At 48.1% G+C, this 13,802-nt stretch overlaps 1 protein-coding gene across 1 annotated transcript in view; it reads right to left on the bottom strand.

Annotated features, from left to right (window-relative positions):
• Window positions 1–306: 306 nt before the first annotated feature.
• LOC142558262 (ATP-binding cassette sub-family C member 3-like) overlaps window positions 307–13,802 on the bottom strand; it is a 215,525-nt gene continuing 202,029 nt past the window's right edge. Inside the window, exons 8-9 of the mRNA XM_075670419.1 lie at window positions 1,045–1,214; window positions 307–322 (exon numbers count right to left, since the gene is read on the bottom strand). Of these exons, the coding sequence (XP_075526534.1) occupies window positions 307–322; window positions 1,045–1,214 (186 nt within the window). The remainder of the gene's footprint in view (window positions 323–1,044; window positions 1,215–13,802) is intronic.

Here is a 13,802-nt window from a genome sequence, read left to right as displayed (position 1 = left end):
GCATGCTCTGGAATAGTAGCACCACGTGTCAATCGGTTACACGTGCAGGTCTACGTGAGAGATGACTTTTAAGACATTTGATCTCTTCCTCGTGCAAGGTAATCGAAGGCTGACTGACGCGCGTTCTTCCGCCATTATTGATATGCTCTTTATTTACGGCATGGCGGCGCATATCTTACCTAAAACGTGGCAAGACTATTTTTGAGCAGGTGACATGCAAAAAAAGAACACATATTTGTCCAGTGAAGCACTTCACGAACAACATTTGTAATGGCTGTCTTATGGGTGTGGTATATAAAGTTCCCTTTAGTTGTGGCCATTTCTACGTAGGGCAAACAAGGTGGTGTATAAATCAGAGGTTAATGGAACATAAAAGGTAGTTAATGGGTGGATCACCTTCCAATCTTTCCTTACGTTGCTAAGACTACCGAAATTGTAACTGCACGCCTAAGTTAGATGAATGCGCGATATTGTACAGGCATGTGAACGAAGATACGCTTCTTATGGTCGAGGCATGGCATATCGATAATAGCGGAAGAGCGTGCATGAGTCAGTCTTCGATTACCTTACATAAGGAAGAGATGAAAGGCCTTAACAGTTGCCTATCGCTCATGTAGACCAGCACGTGTCGCTGATTGACACGTGGTGCTACTTTTCCAGAGCATGCGCAGATGGGTTTTATGTCTTCTTTCTTTTTCGTCTCAGTGCTTTCTTCAGTTGATAGTCGGCGTTCCTGTTGTCAACATCTCTTGCGTTCGTGTCTTCACGTCTTACCACTTCCTTTGCATTATGAATCCGTACCAATTAGCTCAGCTTTGTTTCGTTATTCTCCCTCACCTTATTCTTGTTGCTGAGGTGAACCAAGGCACTGTGTGTGAATTTTAGATTACTGGATTACTGCTCGCTATAAATAGAGACAACATAACTGCAAAATCTGCCCACTTCGGTGGCCAATATATCTGCGCATTGGAATAAAGGCTCCACCACGCGGGAGCGTTTGCCTGCGAAAACGAGATACGTTCATCGTGGAATGCAAGGACTTGCCTGTGAAAGCCGTTCATGCCGGGAACCTTTACGTCATGCATGTTGCACGTCCCTCCGTTGTTGTACAGGCCTGCCGGCTTTGTCACCATCGCTCCCGTCTTCCCGCACATGAAGAACACGTAGTCCATGTGCTCCAACAAACGGGTCTGGCTTGTGACGAACAGCCTCGTCTTCACAAAAAAAAAAAAAATCCAGAATGAAAATCACTTTCTCTTCTGCGTTTATAAATAGTGTCCGAAAGGAAATATCTAAAACAGGTAAGATATGCAACCCTGACGACCAGAAATTAGGATGAATGGATGCTATGAGGAGCGGTGGGTTGCACCAGCAAGCTCTCGTTACCATATTAACATTAAGGCCCCTCTATAATTTTCAAGGTAGCGACATCTGCGGCGCGCGCCACCTAGGAAGTTCCTGTAGCAGACAGCGCCCACGCTAAACCACGGCGCCGCGGCATTCGTCAGGTTAAAAAATATGTGCACACGCGCGAAAAAAAAAGAACGTGTTAGTGTGCCTGATTGTGGTGAAAAACGAAATTAGGGCCCGAACTGCTAAATCTAGTCATTTAATTTCAAATGAACGCTGAAAGAAAAACGGTCAAGAGAGCGGAATGCGGGCTTCATCGCCTCGATTCCGCATGTTTACATTTCGTTCGTTTGCGCTCAATCACCGCGAGAGCCTTGGTGATTGCTTGCGCTTAATTCCGTTTGCTCTTTGAATTCTTTTGGTTGTAAGTGTGCAGTGGTACACGTAGCGGTTACTTTGAACGAAGAATTGGTGTAAAAAAGGCTGACAGTCGCTTGGACCGAAAAACTTCAGACATAGCGTCGCTGAAACGTGCGTCCCTCACGGCAACTAAACAACCTCCTATTTGTGAGTGCAAACGAGTGCGCCCACAGCCTTCTTGCCGCTGAGTGTGTCTGTCATGTAGCGATTACACGACGACTGTTGTGTTTCGTGGTTGCAAGCCTAAAAACTACAAACCAGTGCAACTTTTGCGACATCCTGAAGCGGCGGTATGCATCGTGTCAGCGAGTCTCCTCGATCGTGTTCGGGCTGCCAGAGCGATCTAATCTCGCGGCACACCAACATCGAGCGTAGTGTGTGCGCGTGTGTGAATGCGGTTGGCTGTTCTCGTGAACCGTGCGACGTCGCCACGTAAACTTGAATCATGACGCGCATTGTTGTGTTTATGACTTTTCACCCACGTACACCGCTAAAGCCCGTAAGAATTAGAGGGCCCTTATACGAAACGCACGCGGATTGGCCTAGCTATTACTGCACTGTGTTTTGCTGGCAATCGTGTGTCGCTTCTCGCGGTTTTCTTATGGTGATTTGCAGTTGTGTGTTTTTCATCAGTAAAATGGCATCACCGATTACTGAAACGTCTTCGAGTGTAAGGGAAACTTGGAAGGAGCGAGCTCGCAGCGGTAGTAATATACTTTGATATATTGTGTTATACCTTATTATTTGATGGCCCATAGCAGTGGCTATGCTGTATTTGTTTTTGAAAGCAGAGTAATGCAGGCACTTAGGAATATATTTATTCACGTATGCAATGCACAAAATACGATTACGATATGCAGAGTAGGAAATGACTTTTTGGACAAATTGTAAAGCGCAGTTGACAATGCGCGCACAAACACAGGAAAGTGCAAAAGTAGAATTCGCTGCTAAAATTTGCAACTTTTTATCGCAAGTAAGGCAATGCGGATATTTTTCAGCGAGGTAATGTGCTTCTGCCCCACTATTTACTTGCCTCCTAGGTCATATTGAGCTATTCAGCGGGCCAATAACGAACTAAAACAAATAATCTCCACAAACGTAGGCCATCAAGATTCATGCGCGCGAGTGAAATACTATCACAGCTCGACACACACACGTGTATACTTTCTATCGCACCTTTGTATCGTTGTATGTTATTTGTCTCGCACAGTCGTGCAGTTACCGACGGTTCAAAGTCATTTCGTCCAATTTTGTGCAACCATGCTTTTCGTCTGGTTAGGTTCTGGTTGCCGCGCGGGATGCGAAATAACTTATTGCCATCCTTAGTCCGGTTTCGGCACCCAACCGCACAGCAACAAGCCCCTTCGGCCCTCCCGGAACGAAATTATTGCAGCAATGTGCATAGCACAACAGGCGAAACGCACGCACTTCGCCCGGCGCGCAGGAACTTTCATGGCGGCAAAGGGGTGGAGCAAGGCCACATGTCCCCGATCAGCCTATCGCTGGCGTCGTCGGCTGGATCAAAGCCTTTCGTTACTTTACTATTATTGAGGGAGGGACTTTAATTGACATCGCTGAACAGCGACTCTAGCAGCAGTCCATGGAAACATGCACTTTTTATATGGGAGAGCGCCGTTTTTCGCGAACTAATCATAGAAGCAATCTTTCAAAAGATTCCCCTGCAACTAGGCTCTAGGCGCCTAGCCTGACTCTACATGCACAGGGTGTCACTACGTACGGCCGAAAACCCGTTTCAAATTGCAGCCTAGTTTTAAGTATGGCAGTCTGGGGCAGTGTGCAAATCTCGAAGGTTTTTTTTTTGGCCAGTAAAATGCGATTTGGTGATGAAGCCATTGCATCGATTGATATATTACCAGGAATTTAGCAAGTTCTGTTAAATAGGTTGAAACCTGTTGCAGCAGCGGCTCTTCAAGTGGCAGAAAAATTGTTACAATATTGCAGTTGTCAAACAAGGTCGCGGAATTTATTCTGGTAGATATATAAAGTTTCTTTCAGCTCCAGCAACGCATCGAAGTGATAGTCGAGTACTCTTATCAACGACAGATAAAAAATATTAATACCACGAGCGCGTGTTAGCATCATGGAAGCAGGCTGCGCCTGGCTTATTTTCGATTCCTTCGTCTCTGCTTAATCTGGCAGTTTTCCGCCAGATGGCATATCACGAAATGCAGGTCACTTAGTTGCGGTTCTTGTTTTGTTCCTTTCGATGTAGCTGACCCGTTTTGTGAACATGCGAACGTGCTTCGAAACTGCTGTGTTCTTTCGGCATAATGTATTTTAGACAACAAATTCAGATAAAGCGTTTTCAACGTTCATTCCTTTCTTAACATTAAGATTTATGAAGATAATAATAGAAATATTCTTGCTCCTGCAGCTACGCCATAAGAAAGGCGTATTTTTGCAACTCTTGTGCTGCTTGAAACGCACGACAAAAAATGGGCGTCCAGTGTGCAGAATTCAGACACAAAAGTAGAAAAATCGCCAGCAGCCACAGACGTAGAATTCCTACAAAGGAATATAGTTGAAGCTATTTAACTGAGTTAACTTGCATCACATTGAAGCAGGATTCTTGCGTACCTGATCTTGTGTGCACATGAATTAATGATCTCCGAATTATTGCACAAGCTTGCTTAGTACAACCCGGTACCACACAATCGAAAAATTCTATCCTGAATATGCAGCGTAGATGTATTATCATTTGAACCATGCCCACACAATGCAATATGATGGAAAGTTGGGCGACTTGGTACAGTAACACATCTTTCGATTATCGCGTGGAGGGACACAGACGAAGTTTAGAAGCAGAGAGGACGTCCAGACAGGAGCGCTCGGCCTGTCTGCTTCTAGACTTTGTCTGTATTGCTTCTCCCTGTAAGCTATAAAGCGTTTCCATATAGCTTCACAAAATTTCGGCAATTCTAAAGGTCTGTCTAGCATGCCGCACGTAGACGAGTATTGAAAATTATGCGAAAAAAACACAGGGCGTGCTATTGTAGTCTGTCGTGTGAAAAGAGCGAACGATTTCAACCGCAGACCCTTCTTGAGTTATGCGTTTGTTTGTTTTGCAAGAAGACCTTGTCCTCGGCTACAATCACCACAGGTGCTATAGCAATCTGCTATTCTATTCTTGACTCGCTATATTTGTTAGTCAGGCCACAGCACCGTGATATAACTACTCGAGCAATTATTGCGTAATTTTGTGAAAATATTCTTCTACTCTAAATTAAATATGTTCGAACAATTGAAGAAGCACCAGAAAGGTCCGTGAGGGTTTGATAGAAATGTTCCTTTATTTGTTATCGTTTACGACCCATATTAATACGGTGGTTTTGTCATGATTACGCCAGGGCCCACATAGTAGAGTTTATCATTTTCTCCACTGCCTGTAAATAAAACCAAAAAGTGTCGTTCATTGTACCTGTGCAGTACAATGACAGCTGAGCCTTTCATATGTCTTCACTAAGCCACACATTCCCTTTTGTACCATGGTGCCGCCAGACATGTAAATTTTGCCCTTTGAATTTCCCGGAAAGCTTAGGGACGTACATGAGATGAGCAGGCCAAGTTTTGAAGTAGTTCTGACACTTGAGTAAAATTTCACCGGCAATTTTATTATGCTTCATTTGTTTATATATTCATTATTCATTATTTGTGCCAATAATGACCCTACACTTGAGAGTTGGGTTATTATACCAGTACTCACCTACGGTGCAGAAACCTGGAGGCTTACGAAAAGGGTTCTACTCAAATTGAGGACGACACAACGAGCTATGGAAAGAAGAATGATAGGTGTAACGTTAAGGGATAAGAAAAGAGCAGATTGGGTGAGGGAACAAACGCGAGTTAATGACATCTTAGTTCAAATCAAGAAAAAGAAATGGGCATGGGCAGGACATGTAATGAGGAGGGAAGATAACCGATGGTCATTAAGGGTTACGGACTGGATCCCAAGGGAAGGGAAGCGTAGCAGGGGGCGGCAGAAAGTTAGGTGGGCGGATGAGATTAAGAAATTTGCAGGGACGGCATGGCCACAATTAGTACATGACCGGGGTTGTTGGAGAATTATGGGAGAGGCCTTTGCCCTGCAGTGGGCGTAACCAGGCTGATGATGATGATGATGATGACTTAACGCATCACGTGAGCGATGGCTCTCCTGAAAATTAGCCAGGTGTAAGCACTGCATCATGCTGGCTGGAAGCCCATTCATAACAACATTGTGTGCATAATAGATAAAATACAAGTGCTCAACAGCACAGTCGCCGTCAAAATTTACGTGGCCGAGGTTTGGTAATAAGTTCATTTTCAACTCAGCTAGGGCCGCAGCCAGCAAAACTATGCAATTTTGTTGTTTACGCTAGACCAGTACATGCTGTAAATCCGAATACCACGCCGCGTGCCTAGGGTGTAGAAACAAACCTTTTTTCAGATCCCGCGCATCGTAAGCCTCTGACGCTGGCTATAGTACTGAAGCTGAGGCTGCTTTTGGCTTATACATGATGAGAATCACCGAGCTCTTGACGATGGAATATTGGAGCGTAGAGTGGTTGGACTTACGCAAGGTCAGGCGATTTCACGACGCAAATCTAGCGCTAAAAGCAAAGCATGCTTTCTGTTTAGGAACACTGATGATAAATTTCATCAATACAATAGTCCGAACAAATGAATCTTACGATCCGATTTTGGACAGACTCGAGTGTACTGCATATCTATTATATCGCTTACGATTCCATACTGATCCCACACTGCGCATTCCTATTGAAATTTTAACCTGTCTTACGCCTACCGTGTCTTACCAATGAGAAGAGGTAGGCAGTTGCTACTTGGGATGCAGCCGAGGTTATGGTAGATGTGATTAGTAATGCTGCATTTGGCAGTAGATTGACTGGGATTATTACATGAAGTGCCCCAAAGTACCTATGTTAAGTCATATTGGAAATTACAGAGCCCCTTTTTGTAATGTTAGTTATCTGAAAATGTCTCCTGTTAAAAAGGTATGAGTTTAATAGCATCAGGATTTATTAACCTTCTGTTAGGCTATTGGGAAAAACACTGTGTACGAAGTTCTGCTGTATGTTAAATTGCAACGTTATCATTACTTTCAAAAGAAAGTGACTATATCAGCCATCTTTCTCGGGCGTAGTTCATTTTTTCTGGGTAGCACCGCCTGATTCACGACCATTATATTACTTAAACTGTCCCAAATAAGTAAGTTAAGGCACGGAACAAAATCAAATACCATTCCTAAAGAATCAACCATCACAGCTTCAATACAAAGTCCGGTACGTTGGCGTGAGTAGTCATCTGTGATAATGACAAGAGTGGTAGCACGTCATTAAAATGGCTTGTCACTCTCCGTTTTTTTTTCAAGGCCGGGAATGACCTTTAGAAGGGTAATGCGGACCTTGCCATGATGGAGGCAAGAGGTGTATCGCATCAGAAACAGTACAAAAGAACACAGACGGCACACACATGTTTGGCGCTACCTTTCGACAACGAGTATTTACTGCGGGGTCAGAGCATACCCTTCTTCCGCATGCATTGGAACAAGTGCTCCTGATAGCATCTCTCGCGGCAGAATAGGAAATGTGCGTTGAAGAATCGTTCCAGGCGTATAAGTTGCACCTCTTTTCGTGATAATGCGATGGATAGTCTGCTGATACAAGACCCCCTGGAGGTGGCGATGTGATATGCTTCAATGATGAGCCTGGTCATTTCGTTAAGGCTTTTCCCTAGAATGACTATCATTAAAAAGAAGTCGGCAGGTGCCCTTTTTCAGTGCTGTGCAAGGAAAGCACTGAGTTGCCGTTCGTTTAGATTGCTACTATGCTCTCAGCCTATCATTAAGGCATCGTCCGGTCTGACGGCTGTAGCAAGCTCTGCAGGTTGTAGGTATCTGCTAGACACCTGTTATAGACCCTAGAAGCTTAATCCGGTTATTCTTTTGGCAGGTCGCCTTCTTTGTACCTACTGGTGTGGTCTTTCTACATTGACTGCTGAATTTGGTAGGCGCTGAAAACGCCTCAGGAATGCTACTGCGTTGTGCTATTTTCTTAAGTCGTTGCGACAATGCATGCATGTACGGTATGTCTGCTACCCTATTCTTCTCTGTATTGGGGCACACTGGCGAGGATAGTTTCGATTGAACGATACTGTCACGTGGTAGTGACTGTGAAGAAAGCAGCCAAACTGAGAAAGAGGAAACTAGCGTTTTATTGGGCGAACTTGTGCCCTCAAAAACAGGCTACACTCAAAGAAAGGCGACAGCGGCAAACACAGTCGACGATCGTCGAAAATCTGACCAACGGGCCCAGCGCGTCGGCTTTTATACAGCAGTAATCGAACGTTCTAGACTAATCGTTGAGATCCGCGTGACTTCCACAAAGCTCTACACCATTCGCGTCACGCGATGAAATCAGATAACATAGGGTTCGGCGACAACAGACAGCGGATAGAAGCATCAATACCTTTCCAGAAACTTCGGATGTATGCAGGCGCGTCCTGCGCTGTGCGATAACATTTGTTAGGCGGCGAAACGTGGTCGCCCGATAAATATAAGTACACGTGTCAATACCCTCCTCTTAAAAAGCATCGACCCGATGCTGCAAATAAACGAAAGTAATGAAGAAAAGCAATCGTAGCAAACAAAACAACAAAATAAGGAATGTTCGTCAGCGTCCGTAAAATACCTTAAGACGCACTACGTGGACCACTTCAGATCGTGCGTGGCGCCGCTGTGAATGCGAAATGCCGTCTGGCACGACCTCATACTCCAGTGCGCCAATACGTCGAATGACCTTGTAGGGTCTCAGATAGCGTTGTAGCGCGTACTCGACGAAGCGTTGTCGGAGGTTGTACTGTCGGCTGTCGGTACGCTGCTGGTTCTTGATCCATAGGCGGGTGAGCTGTCGGGCTTCTTCGGCGCGCTGGACATAGGTAGCGACATCAAGATTTTCCTCGCCAGTGACGTGCGGCAGCATGGCGTCGAGCGTCGTCGTCGGGTTCCTGCCGTAAACCAGCTTAAACGGCGTGATCTGTGTTGTTTCTTGCACCGCCGTGTTGTAAGCGAATGTTACGTACGGCAGGACGGCATCCCAGGTCTTGTGTTCGACGTCGAGGAACATTGCTAGCATGTCGGCGAGTGTCTTGTTCAGGCGCTCCGTGAGACCATTCATTTGCGAGTGGTAGGCAGTTGTCCTCCTGTGGCTTGTCTGGCTGTATTGCAGAATGGCTTGGGTGAGCTCTGCTGTAAAAGCCGTTCCTCTGTCGGGGATGAAGACTTCTGGGGCACCATGTCGCAGCAGGATGTTCTCGACGAAAAATTTCGCCACTTCGGCTGCGCTGCTTTTTGGTAGAGCTTTAGTTTCAGCGAAGTGGGTGAGGTAGTCCGTCGCCACGGTGATCCACTTATTCCCGGATGTTGACGTCGGAAACGGCCGCAACAAATCCATCCCAATCTGCTGGAATGGTCGACGAGGAGGTTCGATCGGCTGTAGTAATCCTGCTGGCCTTGGCGGTGGTGTCTTGCGTCGCTGACAGTCTTGGTATGTCTTGACGTAACGGGTGACGTCGGCGGTCAGACGCGGTCAGTAATACCTTTCGTGTATCTTTGACAGCATCCGGGAGAATCCGAGGTGCCCAGCGGTTGGATCGTCGTGTAGGACGTGCAGTACTTCTGGACGCAGCGCTAACGGTACAACAAGAAGGTAGCTGGCGCGGACTGGTGAGAAGCTCTCCTTCACGAGCAGGTTGCTTTGTAGCGCGAACGAAGACAACCCGCGCTTAAATGCCCTAGAGACAACGTCGGTGTTGCCTTCTAAGTACTAGACGAGGCCTTTTAGCTCCGGGTCTGCTCGCTGCAGTTTAGTGAAGTCTTCCGCGCTTATTACTCCAAGGAAGGCGTCGTCGTCCTCGTCCTCTTGCGGCGGGGGATCGATGGGGGCGCGTGATAAGCAGTCGGCGTCAGAATGTTTTCTTCCGGACTTGTATATTACAGTGACGTCATATTCTCGCAGTCTGAGGCTCCACCGTGCCAGCCGTCCTGAAGCATGTCAGCATGCCTTTAAGTTAGCTAGCAAACACAACGCGTGATGGTCGCTGACGACTTTGAATGGCCTGCCATAGAGGTAAGGGCGGAATTTTGCTGTAGCCCAAACGAAGGCGCGGCATTCCTTTTGAGTAGTAGAATAATTGCCATCCGCTTTTGACAGCGACCGGCTAGCATAAGATATCACCCGTTCAAGTCCGTCTTTCCTCTGGACCAGGACGGCGCCGAGACCTAGGCTACTGGCGTCAGTGTGGATTTCAGTAGAGAGTTTTAGTATAGCGTAAAGCAGCAAACGCAAAGAGTTAGCGTTAGCGTTAGCGTTGCGTGCACCACACTGCGCATGCGCTATACGTAAACGCTGCTGGAGCTCTTACGTACGTACGCTATTTTCAGGATTTAGCGTTGAACGCTAACGCACGCAAGGGGAGCCTTACGTACGGCAAGATGGCGGCGCTAGTCGAAGTGAGAGCAGCCCACTTCGGATCTATCGAGTCGTCTGCCTGCACTGCTAGGCTCTATCCTTCCCCAATAATGCTCGTGTTCGCCTTAGATTTGTGTGATCATGCTTCGGCAGCGGCGCACAGGTGACAAATGGGCGTTGTTTGCGATATACGTCCTCGATTAGCCGAGCAGTAGGCTTAACTAGCGGGTTTGCTCATAGAGTTAGAACAACTCTATGGGTTTGCTAAATGTGTTTGGTGTATCCGCCTCGAGATGGCGCCCAAGTGTATTTCGCTCGTTCGCTTGTTGTACAGCCGCATGTCAAGCCGATGCATGTCACGTTTTCCGCGGCAAAACACAGTAGTGTGGTCGGTGCTGTGGTCACAATGCGTGTGCGTTTTACCAACGACGACGACATGAACCTCGTGAAGGAGGTTTTCGCCTTGAACCCATTCGGACGGACGTCAAGGTGGGCGTCCGTTGCAAAAAATTGGAAAAAAGTGGGAAATCCGCTTTCTCGAAGCGAAATTGCCGGGCAAAACGTCCCCTCCGTAATAGCTTCGATGATGAGTGGATCTTGAGGACACGTAGAACCTGCGCGGTCGCTCTCGTTCCCGAAGCATGAGGGCGTCTATGTCATCCCAACTTAAAAAGGACACGTAATATGGGTCCCACAGAACACTCGATCGCGGCTTGCCAAGAGTAATGGGTGTGTTTCGCGACTCTCGACAAAACAACGCTCAAACCAAACACCTACATACGTAATTAACGCAGCGACTGTGGCTTTCGGTAAGTTTGACTTAGGGACAGAGTTTCGGATTCGGCATTGGATAAGCTCGACATTTCGTGTGGATTTGGCTTTTCAGTACTTTGTGTTTTTACATCTAGATGGCGCTGCATTTGTTTGCGTTAACGTTAACGCTTTTCTCCGTTCCGCTATTCTAAAACACTACCTTGTGCCGCGCAGTGCAGTCTTTCTTTGCGTTAGCGTTGCGTCGCACGCTAACGCTAACGCAAGGATTTTACGCTATACTAAAACTCTCTAGTATCGACGTCCTCGTCGAAGTGTGCAAGTACCGGCGGCGACTTCATACGTCGTTTGAGTTCTTGAAATGTGTCGGCCTGCGGCGTTTCCCATTTGAACTCGACATCACATTTCGTTAGATGTGTTAGCGGCTCCGCGATGCGTGAGAAGTCCTTGACAAAGCGCCTATAGTAGGCACAGATGCCAAGGAATCTGCGCACAGCCTTCTTGTCGATGGGCTGTGGGAACTTTGCGATGACAGCTGTCTTCTGCGGGTCGTGGCGTACTCCAGATTTGCTGATGACGTGGCCTAGAAATAGAAGGTCATCGTAAGCGAAGCGACACTTTTGCGGCTTCAGAGTGAGCCCTGATGACTTCATGGCCTCTAATACTGTCGCAAGCCACTTCAGGTGATTGTCGAAATTTCCGGCGAAGACGACGACGTCATCCAAGCAAACAAGACAGGTCTGCAGCTTCAATCCTGATAAAACCGTGTCCATCACGCGCTGGAACGTTGCAGGCGCCGAGCACAATATAAATGGCATAACCTTGAATTCATAGAGGTCGTCTGGCGTGATGAAGGCGGTCTTTTCGCGATCTCTTTCGTCGAATTCTATTTGCCAGTAGCCAGGCTTGAGGTCCATCGATGAGAAGTATTTAGCATTGCAGAGCCGATCCAATACATCGTCTATCCATGGGAGGGGGTATACGTCTGCCTTCGTGATTTTGTTCAGTCGACGATAATCGACGCAGAAACGTAGGGTTCCATCCTTGTTCTTCACTAAAACAACTGGAGACGCCCACGGGCTTTTCGACGGCTGGATGATGTCGTCGCGCAGCATTTCGTCGACTTGTTGTCTTATAGCCTCGCGTTCTCGCGTCGAAACTCGGTAAGGGCTCTGGCGGATTGGTCGAGCGCACTCTGTGGTTATTATGCGATGTTTTGCGTCTGGTGTTTGTCGAATCCTCGATGACGTCGAAAAGCAGTCTTTGTATCGTCGAAGCAGACTTTTGAGCTGCTGCTGCTTAATCACGGGGAGACTTGGATTTATGTCGATGTCTGGCTCGAGCACTACGGTCGTCGGGGTAGATGAGACAGAATCCGAGAGAACAAACGCATCGCTGGTTTCCTGAATTTTCTCGATGTATGCGATCGTCGTGCCCTTGTTGATGTGCTTGAACTCCTGGCTGAAGCTTGTCAGCAACACTTTCGTGTTTCCTCTATGCAGTCGAGCGATCCCTCTTGGGACGCAAATTTCACGGTTTAGCAGTAGACGTTGGTCGTCTTCAATGCCGCCTTCTACGTCAGCGAGTGTTTCTGTGCCGACCAAAATAACAATGCTGGAGCGAGGCGGGATGCTCACTTGATCTTCGAGCACACTCAAGGCGTGGTGACTACGAGGGCTCTCCGGCGGTATCGCTTGATCTTCCGACAGCGTTATTGACTTCGACTTCAGGTCGATGATTGCGCCGTGTTGGTTCAGGAAGTCCATGCCGAGAATGACGTCTCGTGAACACTGTTGCAGAATGTCGAAGGTGGCAGGGTAAGTCTGGTCATGAATGGTAATTCTTGCCGTGCAGATTCCACTCGGCGTGATGAGGTGTCCTCAAGCGGTCCGAATTAACGGCCCTTCCCATGCAGTCTATACTTTCTTCAATTGGGCTGCGATGGGTCTATTCATGACAGAGTAATCGGCTCCTGCGTGGCCGTCGAGAAGCCCGTCGAGGTCGGTGGTTCTTTGTCTTGCAGTTAGGCCTTTGCGTCGGATCCTGGCTGCGTCGCGTCGACCTGTGGTTGGTACGTCGCGTCGTCAGGCGATCTTTCGTCAGCGTGTTCTTTCCTGCCAGACTTCGTCAGGACGGCGGTGTGTCGTCGTTGTTATGTCGTCGAGATAGTCTGTTCTGCGTCTTCGTCGGCGGCGGAGGAGGATCTTCGTCAGTTCGACGAACCGCAACCGCACCTCTATCGGTTGCTGCTTTTAGTTTTCCGGATATGGGCTGACCGACCGGCCCCGGGCTGCGCCAGTGTATTGTCGGTGTTGCGGTTTCAGGTAGCCGCCTGGTGACAGCGAACGGGACGGTCGTCGAGGGCTCCACTGAGTAACGGCGGGGTAGTCGGCGATGTCAGGAGGGCGTTCACCTTCCCTCGGGCGCTGTGCGTTGACGGCGAAGCCTCGCAATCCCAGGTCGTGGTATGGGCATCGGCGGTACACATGGCCGGCTTCGCCGCAGTGGTAGCAGAGCAGGCGATGGTCGGGGGCGCGCCAAATGTCCGTCTTCCTCGCGTAGGTGCGCTGGGCGACGGGTGGTCATAATGGCAGCGGCGGACGACGGAATTGCGGCGTTACAGGATCCTGGCGCGGTCGCGGAGGGGGACCTTGACGGCGTGCGACGGCGGCGTAAGTCATCGCTTCTGGCTGGGGCTGCGGTAATTGTGGTTTCACCTGAGGAACTCCAAGCGATCAGTGCACCTCTTTCACGATGTCGGCGATCGAAGCCACT

This window comes from Dermacentor variabilis, chromosome 9 (assembly GCF_050947875.1).
Source record: "Dermacentor variabilis isolate Ectoservices chromosome 9, ASM5094787v1, whole genome shotgun sequence".
Classification (NCBI taxonomy): domain Eukaryota; kingdom Metazoa; phylum Arthropoda; class Arachnida; order Ixodida; family Ixodidae; genus Dermacentor; species Dermacentor variabilis.
This window is presented reverse-complemented; position numbering and strand designations above follow the sequence as displayed.